We start from the raw sequence: 23,662 nt of genomic DNA, 5'->3' as shown, positions 1-23,662 counted from the left end.
GAAATATTTAATTATAACAAAATATGTATAAGATCTATATGCTGAAAGCTACCACTCATTAATAAAAGAATGAAAATTATTACATTCCTGTATTGGAAGACTCAGTATTGTTAATATATGTTGGTTCTCCACAGACTGATCTATAGATTTAACATAGTTGCATTTAAAGTTTTAGCAGAATTTTATGCAGGAACTAACAACCTTATTATAAAATTTATATGGAAAGGCAAAGGAATTTAAAAACTTAACTTTGAAAAAGGAGAACAGTGTTACAAGACTTACAATACCTGATTCCAGTACTGTACAGTAATCAAGACAGTATACTGTTGAAGAAAGGATAAACGTATAGATCAGAAGGACCTGATGACACACGGCTATAATCCTGACATGCTGGGATGCTGAAGCAGGAGGCTCACAAATTATTTTCAATTCCCAAATAAGCATATTGGAGATATCTTTTGCTTAAATAATCTGAAACTTGGTGATTTTAAAGAAAAGCAAGTCTCAACTAGTTTCTGCAACATTTCATTTATTAATACCACCACCACCACAACCTGCAGAGTTTTGTACTGGAGGCTGAACAAGGGCCTTTGCATCTCCAGCCCTTTTTTTCTTTTTCTTCTTTTTTTTTTTTTTTCATTTTAAAAAAGTCTATTGGTACATTTTAGATATATATAAATAATGATAACATTCATCACAGGGAATTTGTACCTGTACGTGATATACCTTGCTACTGCTTTTTTTTCCCTTCAACCCCTCTTCCCCTCCTTATTTACAAAAGCTTTGTTTCCATTTTTTCCTTCATTCTTTTTTTCTTCTGCCGTCTTTCTTTTCCACCTTCCTTTGTTCCCCTTCTCATTTGAACATTTTCTTTCCATTTCCCAGTATCTTTTACACATTTTGGTCCATATTTCCACTTTTGGTTTCTCACACCAGAGAAACAATGAGATATTTAAACTGTGTCCAATTTGACCACAGTTAATAGTGTGGTCTGAAGGTACATCCATTTAGCCAGAAGTGTCTCAAGCTTATCCTTCTTTATGACAGAGTAGTGCTCCGTTATATTAACAAACCACATCTTCTTTATCCATTCATTGGTTGATGGACATATGGGCTGTTTTCAAGATTTGGCTATTACAAATTGTGCTGCTGTAAACATGGGGTGTGCATATATTGCTGTGGTTAGGATTCTTTGAGTTCTTTCAAGAAGATATCAAGAGGGGAATAGCTGGGTCAAATGGAACCTGTAGTTTTAAGTTTTTTGAGGCATCTCCAAACTGATTTCTACAGTGATTGTACCAGTCTACATTCCCACCAGCATTGAAGAAGTGTTCTTTTTTCTCCACAGCCCTGCCAGCATTTGTTATTGGTTGATTTCTTAATAGCAGCCATTCTTTCTGGAGTGAGATGGAATCTCAGAGCTGTTTTAATTTTCATCTCTTGAATGACCAGTGATGTTGAATATTTTTTCATATATTTATTTGACATTTCTACTTTTTTTTTTTCCATTTCTACTTCTTCATCTGAGAACTTTTTTCTTTTTTGAGATAGGATCTTGCTTTAACTTGCAATTCTCCTGCCTTACCCTCCCACAGTGTTGGGATTACATGCATGTGCCACTACATCCAGCCATGTTCATTTTTATGGGTTTTTAAATTTTCATGTGAGAATGATAATAGGAACACTAAATAAATTTAGCAGATAAAATAAGGGAATACTATATTGTTACGTAAACTGTCGCAATAAAAGTATACTGTATATTCAAATAAAAGTTGCATAAAAGTGTTAACATAATTGCCTTTTATGGTTGGTTGGTTCATTCATTCATTTGTTGTGATAAAGTCTCCCTAAGTAGTACAGGCTGACCTCGAACTCTGTGTTCCCTAGGTTGGCCCTGAATTGGCAGTCTTCCTGCCACAGGCTCTCAAGTGCTGTGTTTCCAAGCTCCCGCCACTATATCTGGTCTTACATTTTCTTTCTTTTTTTCTTTATTTGTTTGTTGGTTGGTTTGTTTTTTGAGACAGGGTCTTGCTTTATAGTTCATGCTGGACCTGAACTCATTATGTAGCCAAGGCTAGCCTCGAACTCCAACAATCCTCCTGCCTCTGCCTCCTGACTGCTGAGATTACAGGCGTGTACCACCATGCCTGGCTATATTATGTTTTTTAATCAGTTTATTTTCTTGAATTCTGTTATGTATTTCCCTGGAAAATAGGAACCAAAGACTTGACCCACACATTTCACAAAATCCAAAATAAGACAAACTGAAATGCCTATAAAACAGAAAAGATGTCCATCCCCACTATAATTAGGGTGGTGTAATTTAAAACCTCATCAAACCTTAGCTAGTGTCGAAGATATGCCTCTTATCCTAGCACTTGGAAGACTGAGGCAGGATTTTGAGTTCAAGGCCACCCTGGATTACAGAGCAAGACCTGTATCCAGAAAGCCCTTAAAAAAAAAAAAAAACACTGCGGCTGGGGATTTAGCTCGGTGGTTTCGCTGCCTGCTGCGCAAGCGCAAGGACCCGAGTTTGATCCCTGGTACCAAAAAAAAAACCACTGCTCATACAGAATTGAATCACCAAATGTAAGACATCTTAGGATATCAAGTGTTCATGAAAACATGTTGCGACAATAACTGTCTCTGACTTTGGATACACTTTGGTAATATCTAATAATCCTGTTAATGTTGAGCTATCCTAGATCTAAAGCAGTGGTTCTCAAAATGTAGTCAGGGAGGGCCAGGAATTTAGCTCAGTGGTTCCGGTGCCTGCCTCACAAGCGCAAGGTCCTGAATTCGATCCCTGGTACCAAAAAAAAGAAAAGAAAAAGATGTATCAGGGAACCTGTGGGGTAGATCAATATAGTCAAAATTATTTTCATGTTACTTTCTTTTTTCCATTCTTGTTCTCTCCCAACTGTATAGTGGAACATGTCTCATAATGGAGAACATATTCACATTAGTCTACAAAAGCTATTAAAATGTACTTTCAGGGGCCGGGGATTTAGCTCAGTGGTTCCACCATCTGCCTCACAAGCAGAAGGACCAGAGTTCGATCCCCGGTACCAAAAAAAAAAAAAAATGTACTTTCAACTAGTCTGCATGAGAATAGATTTTCTTCATACACTTCAAAACAATGTAACAGAATGCAGAAATAGGAAAAGCCACTTTTTTTCTATTAAGGCAGACTAAAGAAATGGGGCGCAGTGGCACATACCTCTAATCCCTGCACTTTGGGAGACTGAGGCAAGAAGATCACAAGTTCAAGCCCAGCCTGAGCAACTTAATGAGACCCTGTCTCAAAGTATAAAAAGTCAAAACGAGCTGGGGATGTAGCTCATTGGTAAGAGCATCCCTGGGTTTAATCCCTGGTAACTAACACACACTCAGTAAATTTTATTTAGTTTTAGAAAAATTAGTTCATTTTTCAGAAAAAACTGTTAAAGTATGATCAATTTAATTTTTATATTTGAGTGAACAGAAAAATATTTAATAAGCATTTGTTTTCTGCTATATTACTGTGTTTACACAGGGGTCACCCACATAAACAAATTCTTAGCATTATGACAAGGTGCTGAGAACCAAAGCTCCACAGACCTTATGGTCTAGATAAATATATGTACAATGTACCAGGAGATATACATAAGAATGCTTGTGGTAGTTACCCAAAATGACCTAAAATTCAGAGCAATGTAATAATTTTTTGACAATATATTGAATATGAAACTATTCTAAATATTTTACAGAACTGAAATTTAATAAACTATAGGTACTTTCAACATGTATAAATTTTAAACATGAAGGTTAAATGAAAGAGGTCAGACTCAAAGTAATATATAGTGCATGATTTCATTTACGTAATGTTTACAGCTATGTAAGCTTTAGGGATGGAGACTTAAGTGGTTAAAATATACTGATCACTGTATAAGTCAAAATAACTGTTACCCTTGAGATGAGAAACTGACAGTGTTCTGTTTCTTGACCTAGGTGGTAGTTATACAGGTAATTTTGTTTTATATGAACTTATTAATCTTTATATTTGTTTTATGTGGTTTTGGATATGTGTATTATATTTCACATTTAAAATACATTCAAATAAGTAGAATATTTCAGTTTTAAAATTTGGATAAAAATAATTTCATCATTTAAAAAAAATCTTAAGTAAGCAAAATATTCATGACACTACATTTTTGTTTAAAGCATGGTGTTATTTGGGTCCATACTGTCAAGATATGTTCTGTCTTTATTCTCTTGACTGATTTGTTGGTTTATCTTTTTTTTTTTAACCAAGTACTTTAGCCATTCTCAGTAATTCTAGAAAAGTTTGGACTTGAAACTATTATAAAATAAAACAATTACAAGTATTCTCCTAATACCGTGAAAACACAATTTTCTCATTTGTTTGAACTTTTATTAAAAAAATGTTTTTTTCATTTGATACAGATAGTCGTACAGGCACTGCAATGTTCCCATTACTCGATTCTTTGGCAGTTGGTGAAAATTACTGATGGTTCTCCTTCCAAAGTAAGTAAGAGTTTCTGTAAGCAGAAGAGTTATTGTTAAAATAATGACCTTGCTTAACTCATTTAATAATTTATTATCAGTTATATAAATTATAAAGTTTAATAAAATATATGATAATTAATTGTTACCAATTCTTGCTTTATCTCATATGTTTACCTCTTTTGGATGATACCCAGAGTCTTCAAGCAGTAGACACACCAATATAAATATAAATATAAATTAAAATACTTCTAAGAAATAACTGTAGTATACACAAGCACTCTGATAGGTGTCATGCTATGAGAAAGACAGTAACAGTGAAAGATAATAGTATTTAACTTTTGATTCTGGCATTATGGCATCTGTAGGCCCAAGGTGAACAACTCATCTGTAAATAAATACAACTTAAGAGTGTTAAGTAAATTTTTAATCTGTCCACAGTTAGGCAAAACTAAAATGAAAATATAAGCCAGAGGTGAAATGAAAATAGGATCCAAGAAAGTCAGAAAGAAAACTCAAGCTTTTTCATTGGTGATCTTTTCTATTTTTTGTTTTGTTTTGTTTTGGTACCGGGGATCGAACTCGGGCCTTTGTGGTTGCGCAGCAGACGGTGAAACCACTGAGCTAAATCCCTGGCCCTTGTGATCTTTTCTAATGTAGAAAAAGTCAACAGCCCTTTCAAATAGGAGGTCATCACATCTCCCTGATTAAATTGTAATTAAATATTGATTCATGCCTAGCACAAGAGTAAATAGAAATGAATGCACACCAGCTCCATGGAATGAGGGTTAAAGAAAACTCTTAAAATGTATCATTGATTAAAGGTGGGAAAATAAACCTCCTATGCAAGTTTATAAACATGAGCTAGTTTTCACTTAGATTTCCACCCAGAATTCTAATTATTTCAGAACCAAAAAGAAACTGATTCAGATTTTTATTGAAAAGTCTGTACTAGTGAAACATCTAAGCACCTAAGAGATTCAAATTTAAATCTCTTCTGAAAGAACATACCTCAAAGAATTATCGACAGACGAAATTTGAGGAAAACTGAGCTCCTTTTTTAAAAAACTCAGAAGAAAACAAGAAACCAAGAATAGAACCATAAAGACAATTAAGACAAAAAAATTTACGTATTACAGTTATTTGACACAATTATAAAATGAATGTTTCCAGAATATTTCATGAAATGACAGAGGCATATGTCTGTAACCATAGCTCTTAGGAGCCCAAGGCAGGAGGATTGTCAGTTTGAGCCCACCCTGGATTATATAGCAAATCCTGTCTTTGAGGTGACCGAGAGCTTGAACATAGAAGTTTAAAAAAACAGCATATATTTGCTAAAGAACCAGATAAAGCAGCTGGGTATGGTGACACATGTTTATTAACCCAGCACTCAGAGTGCAGTGGCAAAAGGATTGGGAGTTTGAGGCCAGCCTGGGCTACGTAGTGAAACCCTGTCTCCAAAAAAATAAAGATAATGTGTTTGCATATAAAACCAACAGTAAGGGCCAGTGATTTAGCTCAGTGGTTCCACCACCTGCCTCACAAGCATAAGGACCTGAGTTCAATTTCAGGTGTACCAAGTAAATAAATAAACAAACCCAACAATCTGGAGCATTCTTTTCTGAGAAAATTTTTTTCTTCCTCATTAAAAATTTTAGTATTTCTCTGCATTTGAAAAATTGTTTGTCTACGGCCATACCACCCTGAACATGCCCGATCTCGTCTAAAAAATAGTTTATTTTTAACTAGAAGGATGGTAATATTTTAGCTAGCCTCCTAGTTTTTCTATTTTATTGACAGTTTCAGTACTGAAGCAAAATTAAAAAGTAACCTTATTAGTAATAAAAGCCATTTTAAAACATTTTCATATCTTTTGAAATGTTCTTTAAATGGTAAAATTAGAGATTGAATATATATGTTAAAATTTGATATCAGAAGTTTATATATTAGTAGGTGTTTTTATTCTGATTTTTTTTCATCTGGTTAAATTTTTATTGTTTTTATTGCAGCCCTGGGGATCAAACCCAAGGCCTCTCACGTGCTAGGCTAGTCCTTTTACCACTGGACTATATCCCTAGCCCCCATTTTGTTGTTTTTATCTCTTTCAGCGAAGTTTATTTTGATTCTCTGAGTTATTTCTATTTTGCCTAAATATTAATAATTTCATTTAATAAAATTTAATTAAATTCTTTTCTAAAACCTTAGTATAATTATCAAATCTTTCTTTAAACCTACTTTAAATCTTCTCCTTTTACTATATTTCATATTTAGAGTGAGATTTCCTGTTCTTGAATATATTTCTTTTCTATTTTATAGTCCTGTCAGAGCAGAATTATCTTGAGATTCTTTTCCTTTTTGTTTAAATTTTGTGTCACAATCTTATAATAGAAGATAGCTTCATTTTTGTATAGGTCAGGGTACATATTTCATGACTGTCATTGTCTCAGTGGCAGTGTAGCTTTTTGACCAGCACTTTTCTTTATGCCAAAAAGAACACTGCAGCATCTTTTAGGTGATATCCATTTGTAGTTTTGTGAGCATTTATATTCCTGGGTTTGTTTTTTTTTTTGTTTTGTTTTGTTTTGGTACTGAGGATCGAACTCAGGTCCTTGCGCTTGCGAGGCAGGCGGCAGAACCACTGAGCTAAATCCCTAGCCCGAGCATTTATATTCTACATAACATTCTTTACTTAGGTTATTTCTCCTCCCTTTGAACTTGGTGGTCATTTTTTAAAATAAAAAGCATATTGAGTAATTATTGTGTATTGGTTGTCTGTAATATAAAGGTTATTCTACAAGTGATGAATTCAAGAATTGAAAAGCCTGAATTCTCTCAAGACACATATAAACATTAAAAATAAACCTTTCATTGCCAGGATTCCTCCATGTAAAACAGTGACCTAAATAGTAATTACTAGATCAGGAATTGCCAAACTTTTGAAAAAGTTAAAAGCCACGTATGTAAGCTTCATACACATATTATCTGTTATTAGGATCTCACATGATAAATACTGACTTTTGACTGTAGTTCTAGCCATATCATTAGTTTGTATTACCTTGAGGCAAGTCACTTAAATAATTTTACAACATGGTGGGTGTAGTGGCTCATGCCTATAATTCCAGCATTCAGGAGGCTGAGGCAAGAGGACTCGAACCAACTTCATGGCCAGCTTGAACTACATATAGCAAAACAAAACAAAAATCAGTTCACAGTTGCACCACGTAGTTTAAGTTTCATTGATCATTCTGTATGACTAAGAGTGTTTAGATGAGAAGTTACTATGATTTTAAATAATTTGGTTGTAATACCAGTTAAAATGTATGGAGGATTTTTATAGTGATGTGCCTAAAATTCTCCATTTTAACCCTTTTAACTTTTTAAAAATTCAAAAGTTATATAACAGATACTGGAATATTTATAAATGTTAAGTGTACTTAATAGTTTTAAGGTTGGTCATTTGGAAACAATCTGAAAAGTATTACATGAAGCGATTTTATTTTGTTGAAAAATGTTACAAAAGAATGGGTCATTTAGCTGACAAGGGAGCAGACGAGGTGGCCACCATCTGTTTTTCCTCTAGTCATTAGTATATTTACATAAATTCATTTAAAGTTTTGAAGGGAGTAAAGCATGGTGGTACATACCAGTAATTTCCACACTCTGAGCAGCTATGAGAATAATGAGTTCATTCCTAGGTTGCACAATTTAACAAGACCCTGTCTAAAAATAAAAATAAAAAAGCTGGAGATGTTGCTCATTGCAAAGACCTGAGTTCATTCTCCAGTATCTGGGAAAAAAATTTTGAAAGAAATGCTTATAGAAAATATTTTTAATGTTTATTTAAGTAGTCCATCATGTAGCTACGTCATAATTTATTTTAGCACTCTCCTCTCTTGAATACTTAATTTTAAACATTTTTGTTAATAAAATTAATGATGTGTTGGACATTGGGTTCAAAAATTTGTTCTGTTTTCCACTGTTTCATCTTGTATCCTATTCTTAGAAATGGAATTGCTGGATCAAAAATTGTATATACATCCTATCAAGTTAAATTTTAGAGAGTACTCTGTAAAATTTATTTTTCTTCTCTACTGTCATGAACTCTGTCATTTGGGTGATTATGAATGGTAGTTATATTTTAAATTTAAATTTAAGTTATAATTTAACTTAATAAACATTATTTTATACTGTGAAATGAGGTATTTGAGAAGACTATAAGAAGAAAAGGCTTAGATCTTTATTTGAAATAATAGTGCTCTGGGTTTCACCAATGGGTATTTCCTCTGTTCCCCTAATTTCCAGAGTTGAAGCTCTTGGGCAGTCTCACAGGTCACGCTCAGTACACTTTGCTCCGGTGCCCCCTAGTGCTGGTCCTGTAGAAGCAGCCTTCAGTTTCTCTTCTCTGTAGCAGAAAACATCCTTCTTCCTTCAGCTCCTTCTGGACATACACAAAGACATTTAAAGAGCCAGGTAAATAAGAGCTAGGACTAAAATAATGCCCCTACTTGCCTTCTTTGGCTTGGAGATCTAGGCTTTATGCTCATTTTTTTTTTCCCCTCCTGAGAAGAACCAGTCCAGTGGTCTTACATTTGTGCTACTCTGCCTTACTTTGATGTTTTTGTTCTAGACTGAATAGGAAAGGCTAGGGGCAAGCACCCTAGTTTTCTAGACTCTAGCCCTGTGACTGACAGAGAAAATCAGCATTCCCCAGGTAGTTACATGTCAAATTATTATTGAAGTATTTAGCTACAATATTTGTTCCTCCATCACCCTCTTGGTTATGGATTTTCCTCTGCAAATTCCAACTTGACCTCCTAACTGGAGAAGGAAAAAGTAAGAGTGAAAGTAGGACTGATAGTGGCCAAGTTCCCTTAACCTTGCTGTTCTTTTCACAATCATACATTCCTTTATATAGGCTTAAATATGTAAAAACCTGTATACTGCTTTCTATATATCTTTCTATTGTTCTCCTCTTTCAGAGTGATAGGAAAAAGGATCTTTGCCTAGAATTCTTATAACAGAATTTAGATATCACTTATCCATGTGTAGAATTAACTGCTTTGAAGAGAACAAACTAGGACTAAGGGTGAGAAATAACTATCCCTATTGGAATAAATTTTTACTAGTTAATCATTTTATTTCACTTCTTCTAGAATACAATATTTACCTTCCGTTTTCATTTCTTGAGAATTATATCCCCATTAACTATCCAGTTAGTTTTAAAACTTTGCTTTTCTTCGTTCCATGACTCCAAAGTCATGCTTTAATAGGTCTTGTTAATAGTATCCCCCAATCATAAGTGCCTGTTGGCTGCCCTAGAAAGGTTCGGGAGGAAAGGTCCACCTTTTATTTAATAGTCCATTTCTTGTTCAAGTCTCAGAATGTCATTTTTTTTTTTTTTTTTTTGGTACCAGGGATTGAACTTGGGTCCTTGCACTTGCATAGCAAGTGGTGAAACCACTGAGCTAAATCCCCGGCCCTCAGAATGTCCTTTTTAAAAATCCTATACAGAAGAAGGTTGACTGTACATAAGTTCTGAATTGCAAATTTTTTTCAGCCCCAGCATTTAAAAATCTTCTGGAAACTAGAAGTAAAAATATTCAGTTTAGAAAAATAAAAACTTACAAGTCATGGTTTCAACATTTCATTAAAAGTGTCACAGTTGTGTTTGCAAGTGCTAGACTTCCTAGTTTAGAACTTTGCTTTCTGGTAGGGAAAATCCTTCTTGCAGGATAGCATAAAGCTTCCTCAGGTTTAGTAGCCTATCTACCTGAATGTTGTTTTTATCTACAAAGGGGCAGTAGCCTTTTGACACCTAAAGATCTATCTGTTCTAAATAACAGTTACTACAATGTAAGAATGTGTTTTAACTGAGCTAATCAGATGGCTATGGCAGTATTAAGAATATTTAGACAAAACAGAGTGCTTCCCACTTTCTAGTACAGAGATTGGCGATTTTTTTCCCCCAGTACCAGGGATCAAACTCAGGACTTTCCACTTTTGAGGCAGGCGCAGTGCCACTGAGCTAAATCCCCAGCCCCTATTGGAGATTTTTCTCCATCAAAATTAATGTTAAGTTTACTTTCCTGTCAGACCATTGATTTGAGCAAGACAGTAGATATGTTAACTAATATTCTCTGAGTGACAATAAGACATTTTCCTTCTTACAGTAGCTTTGTTGTTTTGAGAAGGGAAACTAGTAATTAACAATTTCTAGATGTTTGTAAATTGAGTTCAAATTTTGGATGTACTTCTTACCGCCTGTGGCAAGACAAGTATGTTACTTCACCTTGAGCTTCAGTTTCCTAATATATAAAATGAGGATGATATTTACTCCTGGCTAGGTTTGCTGAAAAGATTAAATTGAGGAAAATGTTTCAGTCAAAGTAACTTACTTTGTTACCATTGAACCTCAGCCCTAGTTTTTTCATATTTTCTCCCTGCCAGAACAAAGAATTGATAGTAAATGATCTTTTATCTGAGGCTATGAGAGTAAATAAACATGCTTAGTGGCTAGTGTAGGTTTGGGATACAGCATTGTAGATTTTGTCCTCCATCTGAATTTTGGGATAATTTGGGAATTCAAGTCTCTCACTTTGGTCCTAACAGTCAGTACTTTTCCCCTGTCCCTCTGACTCCTTTAGCTTCCTTCATGTAAGTACACTACAGGAAAGAGAAACCAGAAGATGTTTTGGAACTACAATAGGCAACTTAAGGGTTCCTGGATCATAAATGGATTAGCCTTTGAGGCAATGGCAGGAGTCAGCAGGTGGGGATTCAGATTGCCAAGAACAGCAACAACACTGAAAACTAGGTATTAAATTTGGGGTTTAAATATCCAATAGTTTTACTGCATATTCACAAAAGTTTCTGTCCCTCTTTAATGAATTCTCTAACTCCATCAGCCATACATTGGCCTTTATTTCTTAGTTTAAAACTTAGCACCGTCTCGCACATGCTAGGCACACATTCTACCATTTAGCTACATTTTATTTTATTTTATTTTACTTTTATGACAAGGTCTCACTAAGTTGCCCAGGCTTAGCTTGAACTTGTGATCCTGCGTCCAGCCTATCAAGTACCAGGGATTACAGATATGGCTGATCACCTTAGTTTGACTCTCTCCTTTGATTATTTTTTTAATTAGCCTGTATATTTTTTAATAGCATCTATAAGACACATATAGGGAAGCTAAAACACCAAAGCTGATCAGGCTCCTGAACTATATTTACAGTTTTGCAGCAATACGGATATATGAAAGATTCCACAATAAAAGGGTGCCAGTAAACACAGTATTTGCCATGACCTGAGTTATGGGCATGTTCAGCTAGTGAATATCCAAGTCACCTTAAAGCCAGTCTATGGCCTGCATCTGAAGGCCATATATTGGCTGCTTCATCTGAAGTGTTCTCTTTGACATTTTACTGGTGGAGTTGAGCAGGCCCTCTTCTCAGAATAAACAGACCTTACAATGGCTTTTATCTAGTTCAACAGGCCAGCTGTTCCCTTGGGAAATAACATCTTGTGTGTCTGGATCAGATGTAGTCATCTGTGATTATTGCTTAGCGCTGGGTCTTGCATCAACCCAGACATCAACCCAGATACGGTCTCCCACTCTGTAGCATTTAAATCCAGATCTACCGCTTCTAAATTAGTTATTCTCAAAATCTGTTTGGGAAGCTAAAGATACTAATCTACAAACTGAAACATTTTCTTCACACTCTACCCTTTGGTCTCAGTAATTTCTTGGTTTTGCCCTGCCCTAACAGTAACTATTTTCTTGGCACCCAAAAGGTCCTACAGGTACTTTCCCTTGTTCTTGAATAATCTTACCCTTTATGGGTGGGTGGCTTTGAGGCTAGTGGCCTGAGCTCAGGTAATGTGACGTCTGAGATTAGTCTAGCCTCAAGTCCTGGATCAGTACTCTCTTTTACTTCCATTTTGGCTATTATAGATAATAACCAAGGGATTTGTGTTTAGTGTGCTTCTTACTATTTTGCATCTCCTGTATATCTAACATCTCTACCATATTTCTAAATTCCACTAGTAACTTTTACATTTAGTATCTGAATGCTGCAAAGCTGCAGTTTCCTATGAGTGACTAGGTAGTCATTCAGTGATCATAGTTTCTTTATCTTCCACCCTTTCATATTTTCTCTTAACAAATCATATGTATCCATATCCAGAGCTGTTCTAGCAAATCCCATCATTGCCATCAAAGGTAGGAATAGTAATGAAAACCCCAAAGTTAGTTTATTCTGTATTCTTTCTTACCAGACAGGGTCCAAGGAATTACCTCTAAAAAGGAGATGGGGACCTCACCTTAGCCCAAACAGATTCTTCACATTTATCACAGAAAATATTTTCAGGACACATCAGTGAGAGGCAAAGACTGATTTATTGGGCAGGGTTAGGGCAGTACACACACAAAGGATGGGGGAGAGGGGGAGGCAGGCAGGCAGACCAGCACATAGAGAAAGCTAGATAGGTGGTGGCCAGGCAGGTAGCTAGCTTAAGATGGGTGATCTAAGATGTTTTGCCTAAAGACATTTTTTAAATCATTTATCAGTTACCTGACATGTCTGTTTCTTTGAAGGTCAGGTTGTTGCCCTATAATGGATTAAAACAAAAATTAACTTTATCAGCTATGTTAAAATATAAACTATATGTATTTGAAGTTTAGGGATGTACCAAATTGAATAGTTTGGTTTATATACTGTTTCTTTTTTAAATAAATATGTGTGTGCACACACGTATATGACTGGGGATAGAGCCCAGGGCCTAGAATATGATAGGTAAGCACTCTACCACGGCGCTGCAGCCCCCAGCCTTCACAACAGAAGTCTTTGATGTAACTTTTGGGATTTATGGACTTTCTTTTTTTTTGGTACCAGGGATCTAACTCGGGACCTTGCACTTGCAAGGCAGGCGACAGAACCACTGAGCTAAATCCCCAGTCCTGGACTTTCTTTAAGATTCTTAGAAACTGGGGAGTGATGGGCCTGGAAGAAAGAACAAACAGGCCTTGGGAATAGATGAATGGGTAACTTTGGATAGCTCTGATCACGTCTTAAAGCTACAGTTTCTTTGTCTCCTTTCTGCCTATCTTTATTTCCTCTCTCCTACTTCACAAAAATACTTATATAACCTCAGAAGTGTGAGTAGTTCTCCCCATCTGGAAATCAGTCAGTTCTGCATTGGACACCAGCAGAGTGTCCTGTAATTCAGTTCTGATATCATTGACCTGGAGATAATGTTGACTCTCATAGATTGAGGGCACAGTCCCACAATACTGCCTCCCACTTCCAACCATTCACAAGTCCGACATTGTTTTACTTATGCTTCTAAGTGACCTACTAACAAATTGGGATTCCCACAACATCCTCCTTGGTTTCAATTAATTTGCTAATGTGGCTCATAGAATTTAGAGAAGCACTTTATTTAAATTTATTAATTAATTATACAGGATATGACATACCAAATGAAGAGATGGATGGGTGAAGGCATAAAGGAAGAGATTCGGAGCTTCCCTGCCCTCTTCAGGTGCATCACCTGCCCCTGGAAGCTCCCTGAAACTAATCCTTTTGGGCTTTTATGGAGCCTTCATTATTTAAGTGTGCTAGACTGCATCACTGTCCATTCATGACCAACTCAATCCCCAGCCCCACTCCCTGGAAGTTGAGGAGTGGTGCTGAAAGGCTTATCCCCTCTAATCAAGCTGTGGTCTTTCCAGTTACCAGACCACATCCTGAAGCTATATTGGGGATACCAATGATCAATCAACTCATTAAAATACAGAAAGACACTCAACACTTTGGAAAGTCCCAAGAGTTTAGGGGTTGTATGCCAGCAAATGGACAGAGGTCAAATATATATTTCATAGTAGGACACAGCCTTCTATTTAGATCCTTACTCTAAGAATTTATGGGTACTTTTCTTGTCTGTTAAATGGGAATATTACCATTTGTTTCACAGAGATTATGAGATTTATATTTATGAACATGGAACATAGTACTTGGTATATACACAGTAAACTCTCAACAAAAGATTGTGTCTACCCTTAACTGGCTGTTCTACATTCTCCATTTTGTGTAGAATATGATTTTTGTTTTGTTTTTTATGTTTTAAGACAAGATCTCACTATGTACTTTAGGCTTGCCTTGAGTTCACTATGTAGCCCAGGCTGACTTCAAACTTACAGTATTATCCAGCCTCAGCCTGAGTGCTGGGATTACAGGCATGTACCACCACACTCGTCTCTAGAATATGAGTCCTGTACGCAAAATTTTGTAACTCATGATAAAAGTCTTTCCTCAGCAGTTCCTTACTATCATCAGTAACCCAAATGATTGAATATGGCATTTTAAGTGGCTTTCCATCTAATTGGAAATTGATCCTGTTTTTTTTAGCTTTTTTTCTTGCCACTCTCTTTCCTCTTTATGCACCAAATACACTTAACACTAATTTCCCCAAGTGTTTGAACACTGTGTCCTATCTGGAATCCTTTCTCAATAGTTAGGTTATATTTGTCTTTCTAGGCCGAGCTTCAGGACATGTTATCTCCTTTAGGAACTCTTTTATAACTACTTTTGACTCAGTTGGGTTTTCCAGCATAAGCCCCATGCAGCCTCCTAACAAAGCACTTTACACTCTATCTGTTGTATTTTCCTGGTACTTACCTGTTTTCCCTAATGTATTGTGAACGTTTGAAATTAAAGACACTCAAGGAATATTGAGGTTTAATTACTGAATATTCATCTGTAGGAATATTAAAGAGCCTCAAAACACTATTTTTCTTACAAAATGCAATTGTACTCTTACGAGTGTACTCTGCACAAAATGAGCTCATTTTTTCTTCCAAATATTTGCACTCGTGTTAGCAAAAGGAAATGTGTACAATTTTTGAAGTACCATTATTTGGGTTGTAAAGATCCCAAAACGGTAAGTGCTGTCATCTCTACAAAACAGAATAGCTTAAAGAATTTTAGTTTAATAGAATACTTTTTTAAAGTGAATTCTAGACCAGGTGTGGTGGAACACACATCTAATCCTAGCATTTTGGGAGCCTGACATAGGAGGATCACAAGTTTGAGCCCAGCAAGGGCAACTGAATGACGTGGTGAGACTTTGTCTCAAAATAAAATAAAAAATGAAGATCTGGGGATGTAGCTCAGTGAGAAGGCCCTGGATTCAATCCCTAGTATCACAAAATAAATAAAATGAATTCTACATGTGCTTTTGCTCAAGTAGTTACTCTTTGCTACTGTTGTAAATATCAGTATAGTATTGGATTATCTGCATGTGTGTTGCTCGTTTGTTAGGAGAAGATGAGCTATGATACCAGTAGTCCTGGTTTCAAACCCTTGCTATTAATGACTACTTTTTAGAATCTGGATATTCTTTTTGTTCGTTTGAAGAGGTTTTTTTGTCTGTATCTGTTTGAGGCAGGGTCTCTAGGTTGCCAGCTGGTCTCAAACGCCTAGGCTCCAGTGATCCTCCAGCCTCAGCTTCCCAAGTGCTGGAACTGCACATGCAGGCACATGCCACCAGCCTGGTGATAGAATCTATATAAATATCAAATTATATAACAGTAAACGCTCAAATCCGTGCCCGACACATTGTAGTTGCTTGATGAATTTAACTTTCCTTTCAGTGGCAGTATTGTAGTTCGGTGGTGGATTATGTGCTTAGCATACTAAGGCCATGGGCTCAATGCCAGCACCAAAGAAAAAAAGGAAGGAAAAGGAGATTTTCCTTTATATTTTTCAAATGCTGTTGCCTATGGAATATTATTTGGCCATCTAATTTAATTCTGTTCACCTACCCAATCTTAAAATATATCCCAGACTGCAAGGAAGATTTATCTTTCTTCCCCCAGCCTTGTGCAGTGTGTTGAGATTACAATATTCAGTACACATTCCTTACATGATTTTATTCACTGTGCCATTGTGCTTGGTTATCTTACCTCTACTTAGTGATATAGAACTGACTAACAATTTTAATATTGGCCTAAGTAAACCACATTTATAAAGAAAAATCTCTTGGGAGCAATTACACTGACCATTCCATTACTAAATAGAACTGAATGTTTGTTATTGTCAGTTTTGCTATTTCCATTAGACCAGATACTAAAAAATAACTATACTGTTTGATTCCCAATGATAAATTTAGCTTTACAAATTTTGTTCACAATAAACCAATTTAGCTATTTTTTTTATTTTGGGGCCAGTTTGCTAGGATACTGTAATTCATGCTTGCATCTTTGAATATGTTACAGGAGGATTTGTTGGTATTGCGGAAAACAGTGAAATCCTTTTTGGCTGTTTGCCAACAGTGCCTATCTAATGTTAATACTCCAGTGAAAGAACAGGTAAGAAATTATCAGATAAGAGCTTTCAATGAAAACAACCCAAATGTATTGCTGAACATAAAGAAGATAAAAACTTTTATGGCAATTATTAGCATACATATCTATCCCTAATACTTACGGGACCTAACACAGTACATATAGATGTATAAATGTTTTAAATTATAATGCTAACAATCTTGTTATATAAGTATATTCTATTTTTGTACTTTGACAAGTATACTATCATCACCTAGAAGACCAAGTTCAAATTTAGAATTCTTGACTCTTTAAGAATTCTGTGCCACAACATTGAGTCTAGAGAGCTAGCTAATCTATGACCTCATCTCACCTTTGGCTCCTTACAGCAGTAAGAACTTCTCATATGTATATATGAACAGTTCTGTCCATCTGTCCAAACTCTACACCACCTGTCTTACTTTTCTCATCACTGAGACAAAATACCTGACAGCCAGAGTTAAAGGGGGAAAAGTTTATTTAGCTCACAGATTATAGAAGTTTCAGTCCATAATCGGCTGGATCCAAGGCAGGGTGGCACATGGCAGAGGAGCAAGAGTTTATGGCGGTGGAAGACAACAAAAGCAAGCAAGTGAATTTAAGAGCATCTTTTTTGCCTCTTTTATTTTTTTTTTATTTTTATTTTCTAGTACTGGGGACCAAACTCAGGACCTTGCCCTTGCAGGCAGGCATAGCCACTCAGCTAAATCCTCGGCCCCTGCCTCTTTTATCTTATCCAGATTACTGGGATTAGGGCAGTACCAAACCAGTGTACTGGTATAGCACACCCTTAATCCCAGCATCATACACTCTAGATCCAGCCACCTCTGAAAAAGCATGAGGCTTTGGAGGGACGTCTAGACCCAGATGTAACAACACCCTTCCAAATAGCTGCACTCTGACACTGGAGGTGCAGTATGTCAGGAAAGAGCCCTTTGCAGGCTTTAATAATATGATTGGGTCTGGTAGGGCAAGGAATTCCTGAGTCTGTACTTGGACACTGGTATAGAAACCAGGGTGCACATAAGGAGTTTTCTGTTCTTGAATAGATTTCTTCATCCTTTGGCAAGGGGCATAGTCCAAAAATAGAGTGAGGCTCAGGAAAGTATTGTTTCTATGAAGTGATTTTTGTAAGCTATTTCTTTAATTATACTTTTCTTTTTTTTTTTTTGGTACCGGGGATCGAACTCGGGTCCTTGCGCTTGCACAGCAGGCGGCGAAACCACTGAGCTAAATCCTCGGTCCATACTTTTCTCTTAGCGTGTTTATATGAAACAAAATGTTCCTTTTCTATACTGTTTCTTATTTTTACATTGGTCTAGAAAAAGAGTCTAGTTGGTCAAGTTCAAGGCTACATTATTCACCCTTTGCTATGTCTTCCTGCAAATAGATTGTCACAAGCTTTCTTTTATCAGCATTGAACTTCAAAGAGAAACAGAGATGATATTCCCTAAATCTTATTCTCTAAATCTTCAGAACCCCACCACTAACTACTGTCTCTAGAACTACCCAGCTCTGTCCATTTAAACCAAAAATCCAGTGTTTTTGCATCACACCTGCTTGGTCATGTCCAAAATGGCCTGAATAAAAAATATTCCCCTCAGGGGCCGGGGATTTAGCTCAGTGGTTTTGCCACCTGCTGCGCAAGTGCAAGGACTCGAGTTTGTTCCCCGGTACCAAAAAAAAAATATTCCCCCCAGGCTGGGTATAGTGGCACATGCCTGTAATCCCAGCACACAGGAGGACTGCTGTGAGGCTGTGAGTTGAGGCCACCTTGGGCTACACAGTGAGTTCAAGGCCAGCCTGGACTACATAGACTCCATCTATTTTTTATATATTTTTATATATATATATGTATGTATTACATACATACATACATATATGAATAAGAAAGCACCCCCCCCAAATATATACATACTTCATCAATTTGCTATACTAATAAATGCCTGGAAGCTAATGGCCATCACTGTGAGCACCTTTTGAAATTGTAGGGACCAAAGGTAACTTGTATTAATCTCATGATGTCTCAATAAATTATTAAAATATTTATATAAGATTTTCTTTTCTTCATGTGTACATTTTTTTGGTGGACTCTGTATATTCATCTACATCAGTGATAGCTAACCTTCTAGAGACAAATGTCCAAACTCCAACCCAAAAAACACTTATCACAAAGTGCCAACACTGCAATTAAACCTGAATACTGAGGTTTTAGTTTAGAAAAAACAACTCATACATTAACATCTTTTGTCCTAAAGGAAAAACAAATAACACTCATGCTATAAGTTCACCACCACTGATCTTCACTAATGAATATACATACATAATTGATAGATTTCCCTCCCATTTAGGGTGGCCTGCTGTATATAATAGCTACCTTCTTTCCAACATGCCCCTACTCCCACCAAAATAGTAATCTAATACATGCTCTCCTCCTAGCAATTAGTGACATCACAGGCTCCTCCAGTCCCTAGCCACTGCCTCGCTCAACCCCACCTCAGCTCCTACAAGTTCCACCCCTGCTCCTATAAAAGGCACTTCCTGTCCTGGCCATATTGCTTTTGTCTCTCCTTAGTTCAGAGACAGCCTGGCAGATTGTCCCTACAATAAAGGCTTGTTGTGGCCTGGTCTGGTCTTGGTTTTCGGCCTTTTACCTGACAATAATATATTTCCTCTTTTCAAATGGCTCTTCTTAAATATCTTAAATATTTTGATGGTTGTCCAGTGAGGGCAACCTCATGATTCTTCCTGGAGTTGGGTGACCAGATACATAACATACTCAAATAAATGCCAGAGTTGTGGTTTTTTTCTTAGAAATAAACTTTTAGAGGATTAGTTTTAATGGATTGTTATGAAGTTCTCAATAATAGCACAACAAAATCTTTCAATTATCATAAATGGGATGACAGATACTTATTTCACACCATGTATTTAAATAGGAAAAATTTGGCAACATATCTGTAATAGTTAAGCTTTGTTGAAATGTGTTGTCAGTTACCTTATAATTAAATTTCTTGGGAGGCTTTTAGATACTGTTTTTTTATTAATGGTCTTGAATTCAGTTTTAGGCCTATTGTTGGATAATTTTAACGTTCGCTATTTTAAAAGACAACTGTGATTAGCTTACCGGTTTTTGAGTATAACATGTTTTGAGTTACAGAGTTTAATCTGAAAACTTAAAATGATTTCTAACATATGTCATAATGTGTTATATCAATTTTGTGTTTCCAGGGTTGAATTTAACTCATTTTTTTAAAAGTTCAAATCAAAATGTCTTGGTTGACAGATAAGGGAAAACTAATGAAATTTATGACCACCAAACCAACATTGCAGAAAATACAAAGGAAATATAGACAAGCTGTGGAGAATTAGGAAAGACTCAAACATTAGAAAAACAACAAAATGACAAGAATTAGTACATACCTTTTTATACTAACTGTGAATGTAAATGGTCTTAATTCTCCAATTAAAAGACACAAGCTAGCAGATTAGATTTGAAAACAAGACTCCAGTAAAAATTTCTTGATTGACTGCTTTTGAGTCAGTAGAGCCACGGAAAAGAAATAGATTATATTTGGGGGGGAGGATCTGAAATGTGATCAGTGTTCAGTGAGAAAAAGCATTTTATCAGGTTGGGAAATCAAAGAGTTGGAATTAAATACTTATATTGTGGTATTGCTGTTGAAGTATGTTAAATTTTTGACATGATTTCACTCATGCTTTTTAACATGTTTGTAGTTGTATTTTTATTCATAAACTATTTTGCTGATGGATTTCCTTTACATTCTAGGCTTTCATGTTACTCTGTGATCTATTGATGATTTTTAGCCACCAGTTAATGACAGGTGGCAGAGAGGGCCTTCAGCCTTTGGTGTTTAATCCAGATACAGGACTTCAGTCTGAACTGCTGAGTTTCGTGATGGATCATGTTTTCATTGACCAGGATGAGGAGAATCAGAGCATGGGTATTTATTGCTACTGTCTTGTCAGTATTAATCTTGTTTTACCAAATCTAAAAGATAAGAGAGGGAAAAAGTTAAATTCAGTCCTAAAAATTACTGAGATTTCTCTCATTGAAGTTAATATTCATCTAACAGCTACATAATATTTCTCGGTGTAGGTAAAGTATAACTTATACAATACAGCTCACATTCACAGATACATTGGTAGTTTTCAGTCTTCACCTGGATAATTGTGTACATTTGTCATTTCTTACTTGTATAAATGTATATGTCAGCTTGATGTTTTTTAATTGGCTGCATCCAGAGTCACTTTTTCTGAACAAAAGCATCAAGGTTCTTTTCTATTCCTGAGTAGTTGTTATATATTACTTAAATAAAATACAATTTTAAGATACTAAGTGCTGAAAGATTATTAAGCCTAAAATTATTAGTCAAATTTGTTGAGTCTGAGAAACAGTAATTTAGCAAAATCAGACTGAATGCTTAATGATTAGCTATGAACTAGTTAGGTTATTTGGAAATAGATGACCTAAGCTCTCAAAATAATGTAAGGCATATCTGATCCACACATCTATTTAATACTATTAAAAAACTTTTTAATTGGGCTGGGGTTATGGCTCAGTGGTATAGAGTGATTGCCTAGCATCTGCAGAGCCCTGAGTTTAATCCCCACAAATACTTTTTAAAAATCTAAATAGTATTTTAGAAAATACTGGACAGTGGAACAGAGTATGTTTATTAAACTCAGAAGACAAAATTCACCTGATTCTTAAGCACAGAGATTTCCAACTTCTCAAACCACAGATGCTTTACAATAGGACTAATTAATAAAAGGGAAGGAAAGGGCCAGGGATTTAGCTCAGTGGTTCCAGCATCTGCCTCACAAGCTCAAGGTCGCGAGTTCGATCCCCAGTACCCAAAAAAAAGGAAAAATATCGAGAGTATAAATTCTTGTGTGAATATATACATCTGAAGAAGAGACGAAAGAACCCTAAAACTAAATAAGGGTAGGTTAGGACATGAGGAAGTCATACAGAACCAGAAACTCATGTTACATCTGGAGCCTATAGGGAACATTTTCTGTGATTAGATAATCCAGTGAAGTCTTAAGTGCTTAGTATAGTTTGCAAAATACATTTATTTCTCATGTAATAATGTGACATGTTTGGGATAAGCACTGAAAGTGAACTGTTCCATGTATTTCCATTACTTCCCATTTTCCTAGAAGAAAACAGCTTGTATCTCAAAAATTTCAGAAGTTTCTTCTATACAGGAATATATAAGATCTAGAAATTAGAAGAGCATTTTAAAGATAAACAGAGAAGTTGAAAGTGTTACTATTGACAAACATTTTGGGAAAACAATCTCTTTATATATAATTTGCTGATCTTTACCCTTTGCTGTAATACTCTCATAGAAGGGAATCTTAGCGCCTATTAAGTATCAGTAAATGGGTAGCAAAATAGCACTCTAAAGTTATTAGCCTATAAAGCCAACTGACAAAGATGTATCGTATCACATGTCTTAGGCTGGTGCCCCACTACCCAATTCGTTTATGTGCAATTTGAGCCATTTAAAGACCAATACACTTTTTTTAAAAAAATAAAATTATTAGTGAAACAGTTTTTATCTCATCTAAAACTTAATTGTACCTGTTTGTTAATTTATAAGGTTAGCTAGTTTTCCATTATGCAGTCTGCATTGTTTTACTTTGATAAAGAACCAAAATTCAAACTGATTTATTTTCTATTGTTAGAGGGTGATGAAGAAGATGAAGCTAATAAAATCGAGGCCTTACATAAAAGAAGGAATCTACTTGCTGCCTTCAGCAAACTTATCATTTATGATATTGTTGACATGCATGCAGCTGCAGACATCTTTAAACACTACATGAAGGTATAATTTCATAATTTTTTGTTTTCCCTTCTAAGTGGCAAAGAAATGTACAATTAAAATGAATGGATGATAACAAGCTAAAATTGACAGCTTTGACCTATGTATTGTGGTAATTTTCTGATAAAGTTTCTCTCTTTTATGTTAAGTATAAACTCTTTATCAGTGTGTGCCATTCCATCTATTCCATCTGTTCCAGGATTTCTTAGAGCTTATATGAAAAACATATTCACTTCATGGTTGCTTTCTTTTCCATAAGCTCCATTTTGTCCCCAGCCCTCTAGAGGAACAGAACACTTCATGGTGTAGATAGGACAGAACAGTGCTCAGTTTTCATGTATCTACCTTATTCTCATATCAGAGAGATGTGTTCTGTTTTGCCCGTGTTCAGAATAGAGTGTATTAGTCTATGTACTTGCATATCTTCATGCATGTTTGTTATGATTCATTTCCAATTATGATATACAAATCGAACATCTCTAATCCTAATCCAAAATCTAAAAGTATTTGAGCACTCAGACATTCAAAAAGATTCAACTTTGGGGGGCATTGCAGATTTTGGATCTTTGATTTGAGGGATGCTCTACCAGTGAAGTCTGTGCAGATAATTCAAAATCCAAAAACTCTTAAATCTGAATGAAGTATTTCTGGTCCCAAACATTTCAGATAAGGGATACTGAACTGTAGTAGCTAATTCATCATATTTTGCTAAACAACTGCAATATGATGAGCACTGTACTGGTAGCCAGAGGTTTATATATGACATAATTTCTGTACTCTAGAGCTCACAGATTAATAGAAGACCTGAAATATAAATATAAACAAATTTGTAGCATGTTATTGAATATCTGCAACTCATTCTGTGCCATTTATATTTGAGACAGTCTTACAAGGCTTTCATACTGTCTTTGATTATTACAGTAACCCTTTGAGG

General features: G+C 35.7%; 2 protein-coding genes across 9 annotated transcripts in view; one reads left to right on the top strand and one right to left on the bottom strand.

Moving 5' to 3' along the window:
- The window catches only part of Stag1 (STAG1 cohesin complex component), a 377,958-nt gene that overhangs the window by 321,323 nt on the left and 32,973 nt on the right, over nt 1-23,662 (top strand). For all 4 annotated transcript variants that reach the window (XM_021246771.2, XM_087186950.1, XM_013070789.3 and 1 more), the window contains 4 exons: nt 4,447-4,527; nt 16,787-16,879; nt 20,664-20,838; nt 22,592-22,731. In XM_021246771.2, coding sequence (XP_021102430.1) covers nt 4,447-4,527; nt 16,787-16,879; nt 20,664-20,838; nt 22,592-22,731 — 489 coding nt within the window. The remainder of the gene's footprint in view (nt 1-4,446; nt 4,528-16,786; nt 16,880-20,663; nt 20,839-22,591; nt 22,732-23,662) is intronic.
- The window catches only part of Pccb (propionyl-CoA carboxylase subunit beta), a 148,808-nt gene continuing 129,538 nt past the window's right edge, over nt 4,393-23,662 (bottom strand). The window contains exons 16-19 of one of the 5 annotated variants that reach the window (XR_015441126.1): nt 13,083-13,119; nt 8,837-8,947; nt 7,565-7,684; nt 4,393-4,541 (exon numbers count right to left, since the gene is read on the bottom strand). Coding sequence is in view for 4 of the 5 variants with exons in the window: in XM_004834282.4 (XP_004834339.1) it covers nt 8,846-8,947 (102 nt within the window). In the remaining variant the exon portion in view is untranslated. Of the gene's footprint in view, nt 4,542-7,564; nt 7,685-8,724; nt 8,948-10,904; nt 10,950-13,082; nt 13,120-20,701; nt 20,886-23,662 lie in introns of those variants that run through there. The other 4 variants (XM_021247083.2, XM_004834283.4, XM_004834282.4 and 1 more) reach the window with 4 other exon arrangements.

Source organism: Heterocephalus glaber, unplaced genomic scaffold (genome assembly GCF_053883595.1).
Source record: "Heterocephalus glaber isolate CG9 unplaced genomic scaffold, H.glaber_assembly_v1.0 deba00001504, whole genome shotgun sequence".
Lineage (NCBI taxonomy): Eukaryota > Metazoa > Chordata > Mammalia > Rodentia > Bathyergidae > Heterocephalus > Heterocephalus glaber.
Note: the sequence above shows the minus strand (reverse complement) of the source record. Positions and strands in the feature narration are given on the sequence as shown.